This window comes from Gymnogyps californianus, chromosome 7, assembly GCF_018139145.2.
Source record: "Gymnogyps californianus isolate 813 chromosome 7, ASM1813914v2, whole genome shotgun sequence".
Lineage (NCBI taxonomy): Eukaryota > Metazoa > Chordata > Aves > Accipitriformes > Cathartidae > Gymnogyps > Gymnogyps californianus.
Window position 1 is genome coordinate 15,606,994 of NC_059477.1, and position 19,821 is coordinate 15,626,814.

At 39.5% G+C, this 19,821-nt stretch overlaps 1 protein-coding gene across 9 annotated transcripts in view; it reads right to left on the reverse strand.

The window, feature by feature from the left end:
* PARD3B (par-3 family cell polarity regulator beta) overlaps window positions 1-19,477 on the reverse strand; it is a 437,827-nt gene extending 418,350 nt beyond the window's left edge. For all 9 annotated transcript variants that reach the window (XM_050899878.1, XM_050899879.1, XM_050899877.1 and 6 more), the window contains exon 1: window positions 19,347-19,477. In XM_050899878.1, coding sequence (XP_050755835.1) covers window positions 19,347-19,466 — 120 coding nt within the window. In that variant the 5' untranslated portion in view covers window positions 19,467-19,477. The remainder of the gene's footprint in view (window positions 1-19,346) is intronic.
* Between the last annotated feature and the right edge of the window lie 344 nt (window positions 19,478-19,821).

A 19,821-nucleotide genomic window follows, 5' to 3' on the forward strand; every position in this document is an offset into this window, starting at 1 on the left:
TAAAGCCAGTCTAAATAATATATCCATGATGCTTTGTTTCTGGCCAAAGCACACATTTTGATTTTCAGAGAGGTTAAGAAGTTTTCTTCACACAGTAAGACAACACAGAGGAAATTTTACTCCTCCTAACAGGAATAAATTAAACATTCAAGTATGAGCTGAACCAAAGATTTTTTTTCCAAAACAAAACAATTTGCCCTACCATTTAGAAGATCTGCTTTTAGACTATAGCAGAGAAAGCTATTCCATGTAAACAAGCAATTTAAAAAAAATTTTTAAATCTCATTTTATGTATTTTCACACACACACAAAATTTTTGTTTAGATTAATTCACTTTATCTTTCAAGACTAGTTGTGAAAACTTATCTTTCCTCCAATTTTTTTTTTTTTTAAATCATCGTTGGATGTGATATAGCCAAAGGGTGCAATTACAAAGTAGGAAAGAAGTCCTGGAAAAAAATTAAATTTTACATAAAGTCACTTTAAATAACAGATTTTAAAAGTTTCTGTCTTTGAAGGTGCTAAAAACCTGATGCCAAAACAGGGACTCTCTAATCAAATCAGGTCAGTACAGAAACAGATTTATCTTTGTCACTAAGGTTGGTTTTATCTCAGCACATCTGCAGTTTTTGCGAAGTCTGCTCACACTGTTTGCCTTGCTGGCTCTTCAGGATCAGAGCGGAAAGAGCAAAACAAACAAAGACAACCAAACAATTCATGCATAAGGCCTGTGGAGTACCACAGGCTCATGATAGAAAAACTGTTACCCATCTGGGAAAGGGCAGAAAAATCTTCCCTTGTTTTTCTTTGAAGTCAAGGGGACTACTGAGTGAAGGCAGACACAGCTGACAACCAGAAAGCACAGTTTCTCTTTAGTCTTTGGAATGAGACTAACACAGCCTAAGCACAGCTCACTATTTAACATGCTAAATGGTCCAAAAAATCGCTAGTCAATCCCTAGTCACCAGAGGGCCTAGAATATTTCTTGATCTTTAGCCATCTTCAAATTATTATCCTCTGAGAAATTAATAGGACTAGGTACTACTATGACTGCGAGTCAAAACACAACAGCAAGGACTGACAACCACTTCTTTCAGTCTCCTTAATCTATCCTCTTCATACCACCATACACCAAACTTCATTTTGGATGAATGAAACTCATCCTTCTCCCATTCTTTTTCTTCCTCTTTCTTCTCTGATTCATTTTCATGTACAATTAACACATTCTGTTTTGCTTGAGTAGATGGAAAAACAAACATTTACAAGTTATAACAGCCACCTCCTTACAGCAAGACAGGCTTAGACAAGAGACAGCTTCCATCTTGGGTGATCTCTCAAGGTGAAGATGCTTGCTACAAGCAACCTGACATACAGGTTATATACATGCCACCATCACCTCAGTTTCATTTTTTAAAAATGTCCTAGTTCACATTTTAAGATAATGATCCTGCTTTGAGCTCCTGGAAGACAAAAAAACACAACACAAACACACTGAAAGTTCTTCAGATAGGTTATAAAGCATGACAAAGGGAGTACAGTGAATACGTTTCCTCCACCCGAGTCACTTGACACCTGCATACTGTAGGCCACAGCAGAACAGAAGGACAGTGAATCTCTTCTGTCCCTCAGAGACAGTGTTTGCAAAGTGGGACTAGAATATTTCTTGTTCTTCAGCCATCTTTAAATGATTATGCTTTGAGAAATTAATAGGACTATGTACTAATAAATAGAAAGTCTATTCATTTTTCACAAGGCAGGGAAGGTAGTTATTCATCTCACCTAGTGAACTCCACTATCACTAGAGAGCAGAAAGAAGAGAAAGTTGGTTTATCCTGGCAGTTGAATATACAGGAGAAAAAAAATACCCATCTCCCACATTAGGTCTGAGGAGGAAAACAGAAAAAACTGCAGAGATATCCCTAGCATGGAATTCCCAACAGTCCAATAGTCAGAGCACAGATATATAAGTCCAAAATGACCCAGAATATTTTAAATTACACTCAAACTTTGATTTGATTTGCAGCACTGGAACCCTTCAAAAATAAGAGCATCCTGATTTTATATTAAATCTGAATGTGAATGAAAACCACTCTCTGAGTATGGCCCACTATCTGTATATTATCTGAATAAAATGATGTAGAGGATACATCAGTAGAGGGATCACATAGCCCACCTTTACATTACACTCCAACATTTGACATTTAAGACGACTATTTCGGTGAAGAACAAGTATGCAAAACCAGAATAGGCAAAGATAGCTGGAGACATGCATTTAGACGAAGAGGTCCACACACTGCAGTTCTAACAACTACAAAAAAATTCCCCTTAAAGTCTCAGTTGAAACTGGAGTGCACTGTATGCCAGGCTCTGAATCCAAGATAACTATACAAATGCAAGAATGCAAGTGTAAACTGATCTTCAGTTATAAACTAAGAATATCCGTTAGCTCATCAAGCCCATTAGACTATATTGCTTCAACAATGTAGAAACACAAATGACTCACTCCTATGTAAGTTAACACAACAGCTCCAGAACAAAACATCTCTAAGTAAAGCCACAACATTTTAAGCTTTAACTTTTATATCCCAAGTTCTCTGTGTCAAATATTAGCTACAATATTCAGAGTAGTATTGTTATGCTAATAAGCAAACTGCTACACAGCTACAGACACCTGGCAAATAATTAATTAGCATTGAGTCTGGCTTTTTGTTTGATATCTGAAGGCAACACTGGGGGGTTGAGGGACCACAGTCACGATTTCTTAAAATTCAACTTAAAGTGAGCACACAGAACTATAAAGCTACTCCTTCAAGTTGCCACCCATTTTTCCACACAGAAATGAGAAAAAAAAAAACTTAAGAAAATAAGAAAGGCATGTGTACAAGACTAATGTATTTCAAAAGCAAAGTCCAGGTTAAGTGAGTGAACAACATTGTTATTTTGCCAACTAAAACTGAAGAGACCTTAAATTCAAACCATTCAATACAGCTACAGATAAAAACACAGGCTGGCTGTAAATTCACACAACTCTGTTACAAACTCAGCACTGAAGATATTGAACAAAAAATGATAAATGGCTCAGCATCTACAATAAAAGCAGCCACCACTTCAGTCCTGCATCTATAAACTATCTAAGATTATTTTATTTACAACTGTTTGGGCCTTCCTTTGATAAAGTGATTAATGTATTTGCAGCTGACACAGGACTGCTTATCAGAAGCAGCTGGAAGTTTCAAACACGTGATTGAGTAACAGCAGACTCTGAACTCCCACAAAACAGAATACAAATGCCTGTAAGACAATGCAGGCTTCTATGCTGAAATTCTGTAAAACCTTGTAACATAAACCAAGCTTCAGACAAAGCTGAAGTAAGAAAAAACAGCAGTAAATTACAGAAGTATATCCTTAATTCCATATAGAAAGCCATTACATATTTTTTGGAAGAAAAAAATCCTCTCCCTGAATCATATGAAAGTATTTCACTTATTTCACAAAAAACAGTAGGACTTCCCTGCTGCAATGCCATCCTATTTCCTGCATGGATCAACCACCAAGCAGAGGTTGGGGAGGAATTTTGCCAGAAGGTTGACAGATTTGCACTGTCAGTAAGGGCAGTCAGACCCCAGACCACCGTCTTCTCACACTTCCAAGGCTGGTGCATTGCAGCAATGGCACCAGTTCCCACTGGTGCCACTTCCCGTATCAACCCTAATCAGTTTTCTCCACGCTCTCTGTCAACGTCCTAGCAGTTACAGTTCATTACTCTCTTTAGAGAAGCGTTAAGCATGGATTTTGGGGTCTTTTTCCTCACTCAGAAGACAGAGAAAATACATGACCTTTCACAGTATATTTGGTCACTGTGCTCCAAAATAGAGTCATTAGGGACAACTGTAGGCCCCAGTGCCAGAAAGATGCTGAGACAGCCATGGTAGTTTTAATACCCAAAGCATTAGAAGCATTTAAAGATATGAGCTGAGTCCCTTTGAGGCAGAAGGTCATTACAAGATAATGAAGGGGAGGAAAAAAAAAAGCGGTAATGGTGGAAAGTACTGGATCAACTAGGAATTGGATGTGTGGGGAGGGAAATAAAGGATTTTCAACCATACAGGTGTTGGAGCAAGGTCTGTACTAGATGAAGCTGTTACATGCCACTTTGTTCTCACATAAAACGCTAAATTAACCAGCTTCCCTCCTCCCTTTACTTCTCAGTAGCAAAAATGACTGGGTCAAAAATGTTCTGAAGGCACAACTAACAGGCAAGCACTGCCTAATTCCATAACGATTAGTCAGCTTCACTGGTTCTGACTATTGTTTGAAAGAAAATGAACAGGAAATTTAAAAAGTAATAAAAATATTTACCAGCACAATATTATACCGTGGGAATTATTATATAATCTCTCTTACATTTTGTGTTATATAAATAAAATTTATATTATCACAGTACAATATTGATAAGTTTTAGTATTTGACTTCTGAGATACAGCTAATACAGCTGGTGAACAGCCCAAACGACCTCCACCTCTAATCATACTGGCAGAGCCAAGTGATGGAATTGGATGAAACCCAAGCAAGGACAATTCTCTCACTCCTGAGATCAACTTCCACCTTCACCTGACTGAAAATACAGAACATGCCAGAATTAACACATCATCAAAACTTTATGCTGTATGCCTAACAACATCTCATGAAGTGGATTTTGGCCAGATAGAAGACAACAAAGAAGAGAATGAGGTTATCCACTCTTTCATTGAAATTCAATACCACTAGTGTGCAGAAGGGTTCCCACTGCCCTGCCCCTTATCCTGAAGTGCAAAAAGAACTGCTTTCTCCTGCTCCTCCAAATATCTCCAGGAATATAGAATCACAAAAGAGGCGGGAAGGAACAGCTTCAGAGATTTAAAGGAAAAGAGAAGGCGGCAAAGCAGAATGAAAGTCACTGCAAAATAGCTAACAGACAGGTAAGTAGAACATTCAGCTCAAATGTGGAAAATGACACCTGAGGCACATGTTTCAGTTACTGTTTTGTGGCAACTTTCTCCAACCCTCTGACCAGGAATTTCTTTCCAGAGCTTGCAGGAGGGCCACGTGGAAACCTTCCTTACGCAATTTTGATCCAGTCAGTACAACCCCAAAAGAAACTTCAAATGAAAACAACAGCTGGTAGGCTGCTGTGGTTTGACCCCAGCGAGAAACTAAGCACCACACAGCCACTTCCCCCTCCCCCCTCTCAGTGGGGTAGGGAGGAGGAAAGAAAAAAAAAAGCAAAAGAACTTGATTAAATGCTGTATTTCCATATATTTTGCAACAGTTCTGATATGCCATTACAACCTTCCTTTTCATTTGCAGTTTGATGCCATCCATCACTCATATAGATGAGTCCAATTTACTTTTCAGTCAGCTGCCTCATTCATTCTCCTTGGGCTCCACAACTGTATCCACATACATTGGCTCCATGTATTATGCCATGCTCAAGCACCAACAGAAGTAAGATTTCACTGTAAAATTAAACAAAGACCTATTGGAAATGCCTACAGCAAACAGGACATAACATAGCCATTATTCACAAGAATGCTCAAGGCTAACCAGGTTACGGGAATGCTTTATCACAATGCACTGTCAATAGGATTTCCAGTGTAATGTTACCTTCTCATTAACAGAGGTGATTATATCTCAGTTTCCCAACGCATATACACAAACACTGATAGAGAGTCTGTCACTGACGAGTTCAGCCACAAGATGCTGAAGGCTTTTCAGCAAAGTAATTGGATCTACTTTCACTAAATTTTATTGCTACATGCAGTGCCTGAAAAAGGAAACCAGCACATGCAATGAAGCAGTTGATTCTCTTTTTTAAATGATTACTAAGTAAGGATACAGCCATTGTCAGTTAATAGAAAAATAACAACATAAGAATTTGCTGGTATAATGGTCACACAAGGTAAGCAATTTGACCTCCTACAGAACCTGCAACAGCTCTGGCTACATTATTAGAGTGTATCTTACACTAACTATGAAGTTAGGCTCCAAAACAAAAAACAAGAAAAAAGCCTCAAAATTCATTAAGTGAGCTTTAGCAAGATTACAACAGTATTAAACAGTTTGATCATTAAATTGTAGCTTATATCTTTGAGTATTAACTCACATATTTATCTAAAACCATCACGTAAAAAGTATGATTCACATTCATACTTTAAATCTAGCTTTTTTCTTCCCAATTAAAAGAAACTCCTTCCCACAAAGCCTCCTCTATCAAACTTTTTTCCTCTTAGATTGCAGAAAAACATTTTTTCACTAACAAAAAACAGTAGTATGAAACTTATAATGCACAAGATGTTTCAAAACTGAAGTAACAACATTTTGCAGAATGTTAATAGTCCACTACAACCTATTTCAAAACAACTGCTGTCTGCAACATGGTACATGGAGCTAAGACCTGCACTGTCAAGCCTGCTTATGAACACTAACATCCTGGATTTTGCTATACCATCACGTTGGGGTTTTGTTGCTCTAAAATCCCTATTGATAAGCCAAAGAGTTAATCTCGAAACACACAATGCATAAAAGGGATCATTTCAAACCAGAAAAATGGAAGACACTTATAATCACCACAGCATTCACATTTGAATGACAGCTAAACATAAAGACACATCAAGCACTCAGCCATCTGGAAAGAAGCTGGAATTTTTTTCATATTGTCTATTCTTAAACCCTTAAGGCAAGAGTCAGAGGTTGACCAAGACTTCCATTTAGTGAGATGCTCATTTCACATCTACAGCCATTAATGAACTGCAGTATGAACAATACCAGACGACTCCACTTCCGTTGAATTCAAGACAGTTGTGTCATACCAAGACAAACAATGTGTGTATACTGCCAGATGTATGCTACATTTAAAACATCTGAAATTACCAAAAAAAACCTACCTAGTGTTGTCCTAGTGTCTTTGAATATGGCTTATTTAATAAAATGATGATACCAATGAATATATATCTTCTTCTTCCAGACAAGAAAGAATATGATGGCAACATACAACTACAAAATTCATGATATATAAAAAACCACAAAGTAGGTATTCAGCCTCTATTCAGAGTTAAATGGTAGTGAATGTTGCTGCAGCAAAACAAACAAAAAAACCACATTGCAAGTACAGCTAGCAGAGACCTGGGATGAGGAGAGTGAGGAGAAGGATGACACAGTTCAACTTTAGCACTACATTTTTAATACTACATGAAAGGTCTAATAAGAAATAGCATGCTGCATGTACAAAAGCAAACCATCTACTCCTTTCAGTTTCTGACTTGCTGCAATTACTCCCCCACACCACACAAAATCTAATTTAAATGGAAGATGGCCTAAACCAACATTTTTCCAGACTCAAGGATTAAGGGGTCAACACTGGTATACTCCCATCTGATCCATCTTACTTCAAGTAGAAGTATGTGAAAAGGATAAGATTTTAGAGAAATTTTGTTCTGTTGACAGTTTTGAAAAATAAGTGGATTGAATACAACAGTAATCATAAGGAGGAAAAAACCCTCAGAAGTAATATATTTAAAATGCACAGGCCATGAGTGTTCTTTCAACCATTTCTGAGTTATGATGAGTATTTCAAGCAAAAATTAATTCTTAATTTTGCTATTTGTAAAGCCAGTGGAGTGGTTTCTATGAGGGCTTTTCAGGTAAAGTTAGTATCTGCCATCAGTCAGCAGCTGAATGAGAGCTATCCAAATAACTGTTCCTGAAACATTAATACAGAAGACTTCTCTGGATTTTCGAGTGCTAATCTTCTTGCCTAACATAGAGGAGTCATCATTTATCATTGACAGGACAGACCCTAATGTTAGATTATTTCCCCCCCCCACACACACACACACAAACATCTACTTCCCCCCCCCCAAATCTGTTTCACAGCAGTCTAAACACCACCTGCATCATGACTACTATTGTGCAAACGTTGGTCTTTCTCTATGCACAATGTCAAAATGTCAATGAACCTTCTCCTTTTTGTTGTCCAACACAACTATTTCAGATTTCCAGCTCTTCAGGGAGTTTTCTTTTTGTAGCTTATAATGCCAGGAACTCCTGAAACATTTGTTCCGAGTATACTCATTACAGCCAGCAGGGGAAAATTAATTGTGAATTGGCAGCAGCTACGTTTTTCAAACAAGCCTAATTCTGTGGGAGCTGAGCATGTTAACTCCCTTCAGTCCTTGAAAAATTTCATCAAGTCTTTCTACCCCACACAAGACATGAGAAGATTCAATTCAAGGGAGCAATCTTCTTTCCAATCTTCTGTTCTTTGGGCCAACAAAGAACAGGCTGAGAAGTGCCAGAAGCAGAAGATGATAGACAAATTTCCAACATCAACTAAAAAAAAACATACGCCATATTTGTTAAGTAAGGCAACTGCTAGAAACAGACTTCTGAAAAATATACCATTAAAGTAAATTTGGTATTAGTATACTGTTGTAACCTATCCTACAGAATGGGGGGGGGGACACAACCTAGAGGAAAAGACAAAGGCAATTTCTATAGAAAATCTCAGTAGAGTGAGTAACATAAAGAAAATGCAATTGAAGTCAAGGAGTCAAAGCAAAGTATGCCACATTTTTGGCACACCAGAGCAGACCAGGTATTCCCTCAAATTCAGAAGTCCTTACTCAGTATGAAATAAATCAGCTTGTAAAAATAATCCAATAGATTGCTGACAACCTCATACTGTAGCCAATTATTTATTAGGAAAAAATGTTATACCTTAACAAATATTGTTGTAGCCAACAACTTTTTAACTTAATGTGAGTGGAAAGAACGTGTTTTGGATGTAAACTGCATTTTCATAGCATTCACAATATACAGACATTTTATTGATGCAATAACATATTTGCCTCATTTTTTCCGGCAAGCATAACAAATACCGATATTTTTTTCTAAATGCAAGCCCTCTGGAGTCTTTACTCAGCAAAAAAACTTCCTGTATGACTTCTGGTTTCCATACAGGCTTTCATGTAGACCAACTCACAGCTCAAATAAAAAGCAAGAAAATTACTAAGAACTTCTTTAAAGAAATAAGTAGTGAACGGAAGACTTCAAGATTATTTATTTTAAAAGCAGAAGCTTGTTTCAGTTAAAAAAAATGCACAGGTGAGATGCAGTACGATCATCCAATTTACTGATGACAAAGTATAACACAGGCTAGAGGATCAACAGAGGAAGTTACCCACTTGGTTTTGTCCTGGATAGACTGAGGAACAGTTTTCATTACACAACTGCATAGGCCTTACTACCTGTGAAAGAGAAAAGGTATGACTAAGCCTTTCAAGGCTTAAACTGCTGCAAAACAGCAACGTCACTTTGATCAGATTTGTAGAACCCCTGAATTACTTCTATATTTAGAAAAGCTACAGACACACTGTCACAAGTAGCCTTGTTTATTGCTTCCCCTACTTCTGTACTACTGTCTTTCTGTCCCACCTTTCTAGTGTTCAGCATCTAGGATAAATCCAACAAAAATTCTGAGATAAGAACCCTCCATCAAAATCCTTACTGAACTAGTTAAGAAAGCCTTACAGAAAAGGTCAGAGCTGGCAGAATGAGAATTTCAATAGCTGCTCAACCAGGGATCCACAGGAAAGACATTCTGCAACTGACCTCTAGGCAGGAGTTACAGGGTTAGACAGCACATGCAATTCTGACAAGCCATGGAGGAAGAAGTTAGTTAAGTAGAGTTCCAGGTCACATACTATCTTCCTTATTCATACAGCTCACCACTTACAAAAGGTCTGTATCCAAATCAGTCTACAGCCAACACTTCCACTTACAGCAAAGTCTTAAGCCTTAAGTTTGCAGTCTGGTTTCACTTCTGGCTTGTGCTCAGAAATAAAAAAGTTGGCAAGCAGAGAATGTTACTGGAAAGCTTTGTAACACTCAAAATACTATCCATCAAACTGATCACCAAATGAGTGTCACAGGGGATTATTAAAAAAATTATCATAGTCAGTTTAGGCAAAGGTCACAGCAGGCAAACTGTGCCACTAAGAACTGCATTCAACAAAAAACACCTGACCTACAGGAACTGAAGTGAATGGTACCTACATTCAGTAGCAGTTAGACTCCTTAAAACATAGAAAAATGGTAGAATTATACCCCAAACTCTCTACATGGAATTCTGGCCTTATCACCATTAATGATATCCAGCACTGCAAGACTAACAAGAAAAGAAAAAAGGCTAGGAAAGACTATATGCCCTCAAAAATTCTAGTTTGAGGAGAAACATAAATAAGGAGCTACCTCTATACGGACATCACCAAAATTTATAAAGATGAGTTTAATTTAAGTCTGCCTGCCCCACAGGCACACCAACCAAGAGAACAGCTGCAGAGCAGGTACACACATCTTTTCAACTAGTCACCTTCTGTAGCAGCTGAAGATCACCTGTCTACTTACTGGAAGGACAGAACCTTGTAATCATAGCTTTCAGGGAAATGTGAAAACATTAACTACTTTACCACTACCTTTCACAGGTAATGGGAAGGCATAAATCCATGCCCAAATTAAAAGAAATAATCCTCAACTATAGGATGGTCTACAGGTGGGTGCTCAAAGTCCGTTCCAGAGCTTGGACACAGGACAAATGCACCACATACAGGGGATTAATCCATCAGGATTTATGACTTGTCTCTCCTTTGAAGGTCCAAATAGAGACATGCTGGATTCTAACCTCTCTGGAGCTGGAACTACTCTTAGTTGATCTGTAGACTGACATCCAAATTAAAAGAAACAGGAGATGATTATATAAAGTAATTTTTTCTCCTCTCAGAGAATCTATAACTTAGATATTCAGGTTTGCCAACAAAGATCAGCTCAGCTGTTGATGGATTGATGACAATGAGATAGTATCTTCTATAACAATCTGAAGGTCTTCTAAGGTTTTAGGGGAGAGAGATGAACCGAGGAACTGAGTAGTCAAAGAAAAAAATAAAGCCACACAATTTTCCAGGAATGCAGGTCTCAGAGCTTCTTCGGATTGTATCAAATTCTCCTTTAGTCTAAGCACTCCATTTTCTTCTACTGATTGAGAAATTACTACATTTTTGTAAAGGAAAATGATAGGGAGGGTGCATGTTAAGATTCACCAACAGCTAGTATTTTACTGGGAATCTGGAAAACATTCTATCAGATAAGCTGTACTTACCTGATAGATACATACAGACAGCTGTACATCTGGGTCAATGGAGCCTCATCTTTGAAATTTAATCCCTAGCCAGAAAAAACAAGAGCCCAAGCAGAGCCAGCTGTTAGCCTCTACCCATCAGACTCAATTCTGTGATTCCAAATATCAGTCTTTGTTAGACTACAATCATTCATCTTCCTCCCTGTCTACCATTCATACAAATGGTATCCTTATTACCAGCTGTAAGAAGCATGTTCATTCAAGCATTCTGTAGTTTTCTTTTTCATACATGTAATAACCAATAAAGAAAAGCATTGAAGTAAGAGGTCTCACTGTGGCAATAAATGCTGCCAGTGCACCCTCATGAAACCAATGAGCAACTTGTCTAAACCTCCCAATTCAGGAGCATTCCCAAAAGCAAATCTAAGCACTGGAGTAGTGCTATGGCACCTGCCACAACAAAGCAAAGTCATCAGTTCTGAATGGATGTACTGGTGGCATAAAAATTACAGGTTTACACTGGAAAGTAAGACAGATTTTGATGACATTAAAATATTACAACAGTACACTCAACGGAGGTGTCTATAGCACAATCACTAGGCATAAGAAAAAAAACATTTACAGAATCCAGTCTTACATATTTCCTCTTTAAAGCGAGGATAACAGTCCAAAAAAAGTCCTATCCAGTGCAATCAGTAATTTCTTATAACACAAAGTTTTCTTTACAAATAAGTTATTGAAGTAATCCTATGTAAGAAATAAAATACTGATGATAAGACAGAACTACCACAACAACATATAACCTGAGGGGAACAAAAAAATGCTTTTCTTAAGGAAGATACTATGCAAGTATTGCATAGATTTTTTTTTTCCAAAGTTCTTGTAACATGCTGACTTTCTAACTTTTTCATATGAAGGACCTTTCTCAGTTTACCAATGTATCCAGGGCACTATCTGGTCAGTGGAATTTAGAAGTCCATTTCTATCAACAAGTCATTCACATGAGCCCATCATTTCTGTTTAGTCAGTTCCCTAACATAAAATGTGTATATCTTTCTGCATGAGCAAGACTCAAGAATGAAATATAAAAATACAAAGCAGAATCTGTTTTCAACGATATTAACTGCTTAAGACCTTTAGCATTATCATATTCATTAAGGATGAAACAGGCATCTTAATAGGGGGCTAGAGGGAGTTTTCAATAATGAAGCAATAGGTCTTCACGCCTAGGAAAGCTGCAGTTATGACATCAGCATCATTAGGAAAGCCTAAAGAATGTTCTGCTCAATGGGGGAGGAAATCTGCTGCTTCAGTAGCAGGATGCGAGACTCTGCACAGTATGGTGCGATTCGACTGACCTATCACACTGAACAAGTAAGGCGGAAAGTATAGTCACATAACATGAACAACTATTCCCAAGTAACCGTATCTGTTAAAAACAAAAACATTAAGTTTTTAAGAAAATACCAGTAGAACACAACCCTCCATTTTCAAATACTTACGGAAAAAATATTAAAGCTGCATTTTATGCAGCAAGCAAAAGCACCTCGCAGTTCCATCCTATGCCAGAAGGAATTTTTTTTAACATTAAGACTACCATACTATATGGTGGCTCCCAAGTTGGAAATAAATACACAAAAAATACCATTTGGCGTTTAAATTCCTTCTCCACAAATTCATACAAGACCACTCAGAGTTCATCTTCAACTGGACAAAGAGCAATAGAAAGCAGTCACTACTGAGAACTGTACTGCTCTTCAATGGTTTCCTTCTGTGACTTTTAACACTCAGTTATTACAAAATCTGTGCTGTCTCTCAAGAGGTAACAACTGAATAGTACTCAGAACTTGATAAATGTGATCTGGGAGACAAAAATGAAAACTCTGTATTATCACACACACTGAAGTCTGACGTGCAGTATTTCCAGGATGAGTTTTTCTCATTTGCCTACTGAATTTCCACCAGTTTTATCCAGCTCTACCTTTCAACTGAGCTCCCCTGAAACACATTAACATCAGGTAACTTAATATTCAGCCAAAAGCCCAAGTTACTGGCAGTAGTCTACTTATTAAAAAGAACAAAGGGATCCAAAAATTTCTTTCTCAGGTTATATAAGTACATAATGTCCTATAAGACATTTTGTATGACAAGTCTGACTAAGTCCAATGGTAATTTTTCTGTTCGGATTATAAACACCTGTTAGAAAGAGAAAAGGAGACCAGAAATCTACCAAAATCTCATTACATCCACACTAGTGGCTACCACACAGCACAGCAGCAGCAATTTTATGCAAAAGTGATAAGAAGGCAGGCACTTTTTAACTCCCAATTATTCAAGATCACTGTAAAAGTGATCCTGAAAATTCTTTAAGAGACCCAAAATTCTGCCACTTGAAAGCTATTTCCAGTCTCAATGAAATATCACCACCAGTGTTAAGTCAATAACAGAGTTTGGTTTATACAGAATTTTTTAAATCATTTGTCTCCTTCTCTTTTCTTTACTCCCCCTACTTATGTGGCCTGTCTTCCTACATATGAGTCAGTTACCCATAAACTCATACAATAGTAATGGAAAAGCAGTGTATCAAGTTATATTCTCCTTTTTTAGTATGATACCATAGTGGACAAATCTGAAGGCTGAATGCAGAAGTGATAATCAAGCTGTTCATTGAAATACATCAGTTTCCAAGACAATGTAAAAGCTCGCTAACATACTGTAGCTGACTGAGCAATACTAAGACAAATATGGGAATGAATAGTTAAAACATTTCCTAGCAAAAAAGTACTTAAGAACAGAGCTTAGAATTGTTTTGGTAAAACAAAGATTATGGATTAACCTTATCCCTATTAGAGTATAAAATAAAATAAACTTTCTAAGATAAACTGGGATAGAAAAACAAAAACACAACCAAAAACCAGAGACCAGGTCCAAGACAAAAGTGCCACACAAATACAACTGTATTACTCTGCCTTTATAAAGGACTACTTATGATTTGCCCAAAGTAGAAAAAAGTTCATAACGAAGGATTTCTTTCAAAACTTTCCACAAATATCTTTTGAAGAAATCTGTTATGTTTTTGCAAACATTTTTTGTAAGCATAGTTTGGAGTCAAAATAAATTGTCATTTTCCCTACCCCCAACTTTTTTAGAGAAACTACAAGAACATTTAGTACTTCTCCTGCTTGCTGACTGATTTACAACAGCAATACATAATTCCACAAAACTAATTGTCATGTTGTGGGGCAAGCAAGAACAGAAAGAAAAGGGAAAAGTATTTTATTAGTAGGAATCAGAAAATGGTAGAGAGAGTCAAACTGCAGCATTAGCTCTTTAAATGCAACTAATTTGGGAAATATCGCCAATACAACCCAAACAACCCACTATTTTCGCTCTAATAAAAAATGCACCATTCTTGAATCAACTTAGTCACTATATTAGTGCTTCCTACTCAGTCTGACTGCCAATCAAAATTACCATTATCATTGCAGAATCAACTGCTGGCTTCTGTACATTCTCATCAGTGAAAACACACACTCTAATGCCTGTAACAACTGGAGATCGAGCCCCTGTAAGACAGTTCAACTAATATTTGATTGTCTGTGTCAGCATTCCCAAAGGGAGGCCCACAAGTGAGCCACTCAAGAATTTAACGGCGCTTAAAATGACAAATTTTAAACTGATTTTAAACAACAAATTGCAGTGCTTATTAATTTTGCTACAATGGCTTCCATGTCCCACCCATTCAACTGGCTTCTATGAACAAGACTTCAGACAGTCAAAGTAGTCACTTCAGTACAGTTATTTAGGTAAGTGCCATGCATGCAAACATGAGTAAATCAATACACAGATGATAAACAGCACTTCCCCATCTCTGGCTCCTCCAGAGAGATAAAGAACATCTGGAGCAGCAAGAAGTTTTTACACATTTTCCTGGGAAAAGTTTCACTGCAGCTTAAAGAAAAGTCACTGTGGATTTCACTTGCTAGTCTAATAGCCATTCTTTTCCCTGGGCGTACATCACTTTCTGTACCAACAGCATTAAAAGCCTTTGAGTTAGCAAACTAGCATCTCCAGCTGAACCAAGGGCCTCACTACAAAGCTCGTAAGTCAGGTATTGCCTCCTACTTGGGAGGAGCAGCATTTCAAAGGGGAGAAGTATGAGCACAATGGTGCTTTTAGCTTGAACGCATTTAGCCCCATATGCATTGAGGAATTGCTTTCAACAGGACCACGCAGACCCAGACAAGAACGCAAGAGCATATGAAACCCTTCAGTGCTGACCCAGAACCCCTCTTTCTCCCTCTCTCATCCACATATTTAGGAAAAAAACCAAAAAGGTCTCTCACAATTCACTGGAAAACAATCAACAAGGTACCTTGTTTTGCATCCAAGGGCTATGCCTTATAGCCACAGAGAAGCAAATACAGTAACAACAGGCACAGCAACTCAAGTATTTTGCAGTACATCTGCTCTCACTCAAGCAAAGAGTCCTAAATATAACAGATGACATACAAGTGCTCCCCAAGGCACCAAAAATACCAAGTTACAAGAAATACTAAGGGACCGGGCTGACAATAAGGAATCATTAATCCTACTGTATCTACCTGTCAGCAGGAAGCCTTAACACACACATTACTAAACAGCAACAAAAGCAGATCCTGAGTCACAAAAAAGTTCCACCAAGCTTCATTTCACTGAAACACAAGTTACCTTCTGAGATGACAGTCACTTCCCTGAAAATTTATTTACAATTCTCACAAAGCAGCTGATCAACAAAACATTTTCTTAAACATCTAAGACTATTCACATCATGAAATCCCAGAGCACAGAAATCTCAGTTGATACTGTAGTACAGACAATAGTTCATAAGTCCAGACAGTTATTTGTATCCTCCAGTGAATCAGACAAGATGTGCCCATTCAGAACTGCAACAGTACCTCTAAAACCCACTGCTAAACTCAGTAGCATCAAAAAATAATCAGTCTGATTTTTCAGCTGAAACTGGCCCAGTATTTTGTTTCAGTTAATGGAGCAATTGAGCCTTCATGACCAAACTTTGCCAACACAGCCCAGCCAAGAAACCAAATCAAACTTGCTAAGAAAACACAGCAGGCTACAATGAGCAACTGCCTGCAGAGTTCTCAGCTATTTACCAAAAGTCTCACAGAAATGAGAGACTTAGTCATTTACTGCATCAACTTTCCTCTCATTACAAGTATAAAGAAGTGCTGAGTACTTTAAACAAATTTAAAATGTTGCTATTTTTATACACAGAAATTCAAATATTTTACAATATACATGAATTAATATTCTATTCTCATATCTTCCCCTTTACCAGACAAGTCACTGCAGTGTAATAGCAAAACTAGGCTTCCAGAACAACCCCCAAAAATACAGAGCCTCTCACACACATTTTCGTGGTATCTGACAGTACCATAACTAATAAAAATTTCCTAAAGCTTGTATCCTAGCTACCTTTTTCATTTTCCATTCTGCAACTATGAAAGATATTCCTTGTATCCATTTTCCTCCCTTCTCCAAATACTTTAGGCACTTTAACAATACCATCTTCCACTTTGTTCTTTTAAAAGATTTTGACACTTTAAAAAAATTACATAAAGAACACTTAACATGCCAACAGAAACAGCAGCATTCTGCCACAGGAAGTATTCCAAACATTCTAAATATTTTGAAAAGAAAAACAAATCTTCAGTTATCTTTAACATAAACCTGTTTATGTGCCCCCACCTCACAGCAGATTTTAGCTGCTTATTATCTTGAGAATCCCATTCTCTATAAGATTCTACATTTTTGTAAAGAAAGTTAATTTTAGAAAGAGCCGATAGAAGGAAAATGGCACAACACCCAACCCATCCATGTTAGATTGGACAAAAACTCTCCACAAGGTAATAAAACTAATTGTTTGTGACTTTTGTATGATCTATTTTACCAACCCCAAATCTTCCCTCAGGAAAGAGCACTACCTCCAAATGATGCTTGTCAAGATAAGAGGAAATTTATCTATTTATCTTTTTAGCTAGTTCCACTGCAAATCATGTAGACTGAAAACTAACTAATCAAAGCACTGCAGGAGAACTGTTTAAATTTTCAGTGACAGGCAGGAGAGAGGGTGCAGAAGTCATAAAACTTTCTTTAGTGACTTGAATAAAAACCTGTTCTGTATTTTTCAGGTCCTTAGGTTGCTTCCCCCACCCCACCTCTTTGCATGTCCCTGTACAAGCTCTGAATCACCATTACTCAAGGTGATCAGCAATTTTTGAACAAACTGGCCTGTATCCACTTTGTTCATCTACGATGCACAATAGGGAACTCAAGACTTCTATAAGGAAATAGCCAGAAAAAAGTTTTATTTGCAAAGGCAAGAAATACAACAAGGTCAGAAACGTGACCTCTGGCCTCCGGCTGTCCTACAAAGAAGGCTGGATGATTTTGACCTCAGACTGAAGGGGGCATAAGGAGATTACTGCTTAGCATAAAAATAATTTTCTTTAAATATTACCTAAATAGCAAATTGGGTACAAAATCATGAGAAACTAATTGGACTATAGTACATCTTAAGTATCCGGCATTTATCTGAACCTTTCTCATGTTGTTGGAATTTCTCTCCTACAAATTGCTTATTGAGTCTTCTAGAACAGTCAGGGCCTTACCTAGAAATGCAGACACCCTTCTACTCCTTTCTAAAGGAATCCAAAAAAAAAAAAAAAAAAGAGGAGAGAAGGAAAGGTATTTGAAGTACTTATAAAAAAGCTTTGTAGGCCACCTTTCAGCCATCATCATGAGACTAATTCCAATGTCATCAGAAGCACAAATCAAAGCTAAAATCAAATTTTAAATTTTTAAGTTCAACTCAGCTGAAAGTAATTCTGTTTCTGATAAACCCCACTCGAACAGAGACCATATGCCTATTTTAGTACTCTGAACCATACTTCAGTGCAAAAGATCTCACTGACTGTTGGCTGTAACAGCACCAAGAATTCCATAAACATTTTGCAGTTATTACACACATGCAATATTCATTAGGAAAAAGATTTTTCATACACAATATTTGTCAAGCTCTGTGTATCTTAAGGCAGGTTAAAGCACGACACTTGTTCAGAAAGACTAACATGGTGACCACTATAATCTCCACCACAGAGCAGTCTCAGCTGTTCATGATGGATTTAACATATCAGTGGCAAGTTTCTCTCAAAATAAACCGGCAAGAACAAGAACTTTACTTCCAGTTTTGCACTCAGGATATCAAACAATTGATTGGGCACAGAAGAAACCACCACAGGGCACAAAATAGATCTCATAAGCCGTTGGCTGTATTTTTTATTCAGATGTCTTAGGAGGATGGACAATCCTGCAAGCCCTTAATTCAGGGCTTATAACTGCAATCTCTTTTACAAAGCAGTATTTGCAACACTAGGCCTTTCATCAATATTAAACAGTATCCCATTAGCCTTCAGCACCTGCCTCTCGGAGGAAAAAGAAAACAGTATTTTTATGCTCAATTAGGTACAACCTAAGAAAAACTTGAGCTCCTTTCATGTAAAGGAAGTCCTCTACCCATGCAGAGAGCACCACACAGAGCAGCTGATGCCAGAAAACACAAGCTTTAATGGAAATAACATAAGTTATGTTTGTGTCTGTATCAAGTTTGTTAGTCAACATGCACAGCAATAACATAAGAAACCTTAAAACATGTAAAATTAGCCATGTTAATTGAGCAGAACACACTCGCAGCCCGCCAGCATCAGCTGTTCACACAAAGTATCTGGCAGGAGGATTCACAGCACGGGCCCACGCGAGACGGGCGCCACCAGGACTATGCCCCGTGGGCCCCACAGCCGCGGGGCCTGGCAGCCCACCCCTCAGCGCTGCCGGCGTCCCCTCCAGCCCAGCCCTGCCGCCGGCCGTTAACCGACCCCCGGCCGCCCCTCGCGCCAGCCCCAGGCCTTCCCCAGGCCACCCTCGCGCCGGCCGTTACCCACCGCCCCGGCCGCCACCCGCCGCCCCCCCCCCCCGCCGCCCCCCGCCGCCCCCCCCCCCCCCCCCCCCCCCCCCCCCCCCCCCCCGCCGTCGCCCGCCTCCCCTCACCCCGCAGGCCGGCTCCGCACACGGCACGGCCCGGCCCCCCGGGCGGGCAGGCGCGGGCCCACGCCCTCACCTTCTCCTGGGCCTTGCGGTAGCGCTGCAGGGCCTGCTGGGTCAGGTCCCGCACGCGGAGCTGCCCGTCCTTGCAGGGCACCACGATCCCCGTCCGCCCGAAGCACACGGTCACTTTCATCTCAGAGAACCGCCATGCCCTGCCCGCCGAGAAACGGCGCCCGCCGCCGCCGCCGCGCGGCGCGGCCCGGCCGGGGGGGCGGCGCAGGTGCGGGAGGCCCGGCGGCGCCGGCAGGTGCCTGTTCCCGGCCCCGCGGCGCGGCGGGGGCGGGCCGGCAGGTGCGCGCGGAGCCCCGGGGGCTGCGCCTCAACCACGCGCGGGCAGCGCCGGGAGCGAGGCCGCGACCGGCGGCCTCCTTCCGCCGCAGCGGGCCGCTGTGCCCGCCCCTCCCCGCCCGGCTCTCCGGGGAGGCGCGGGCCGGACCGGGCGGGGCGGCCCTGTACGGCGGGGGCGCGGCGGGGCGGCCGGGGGCGGC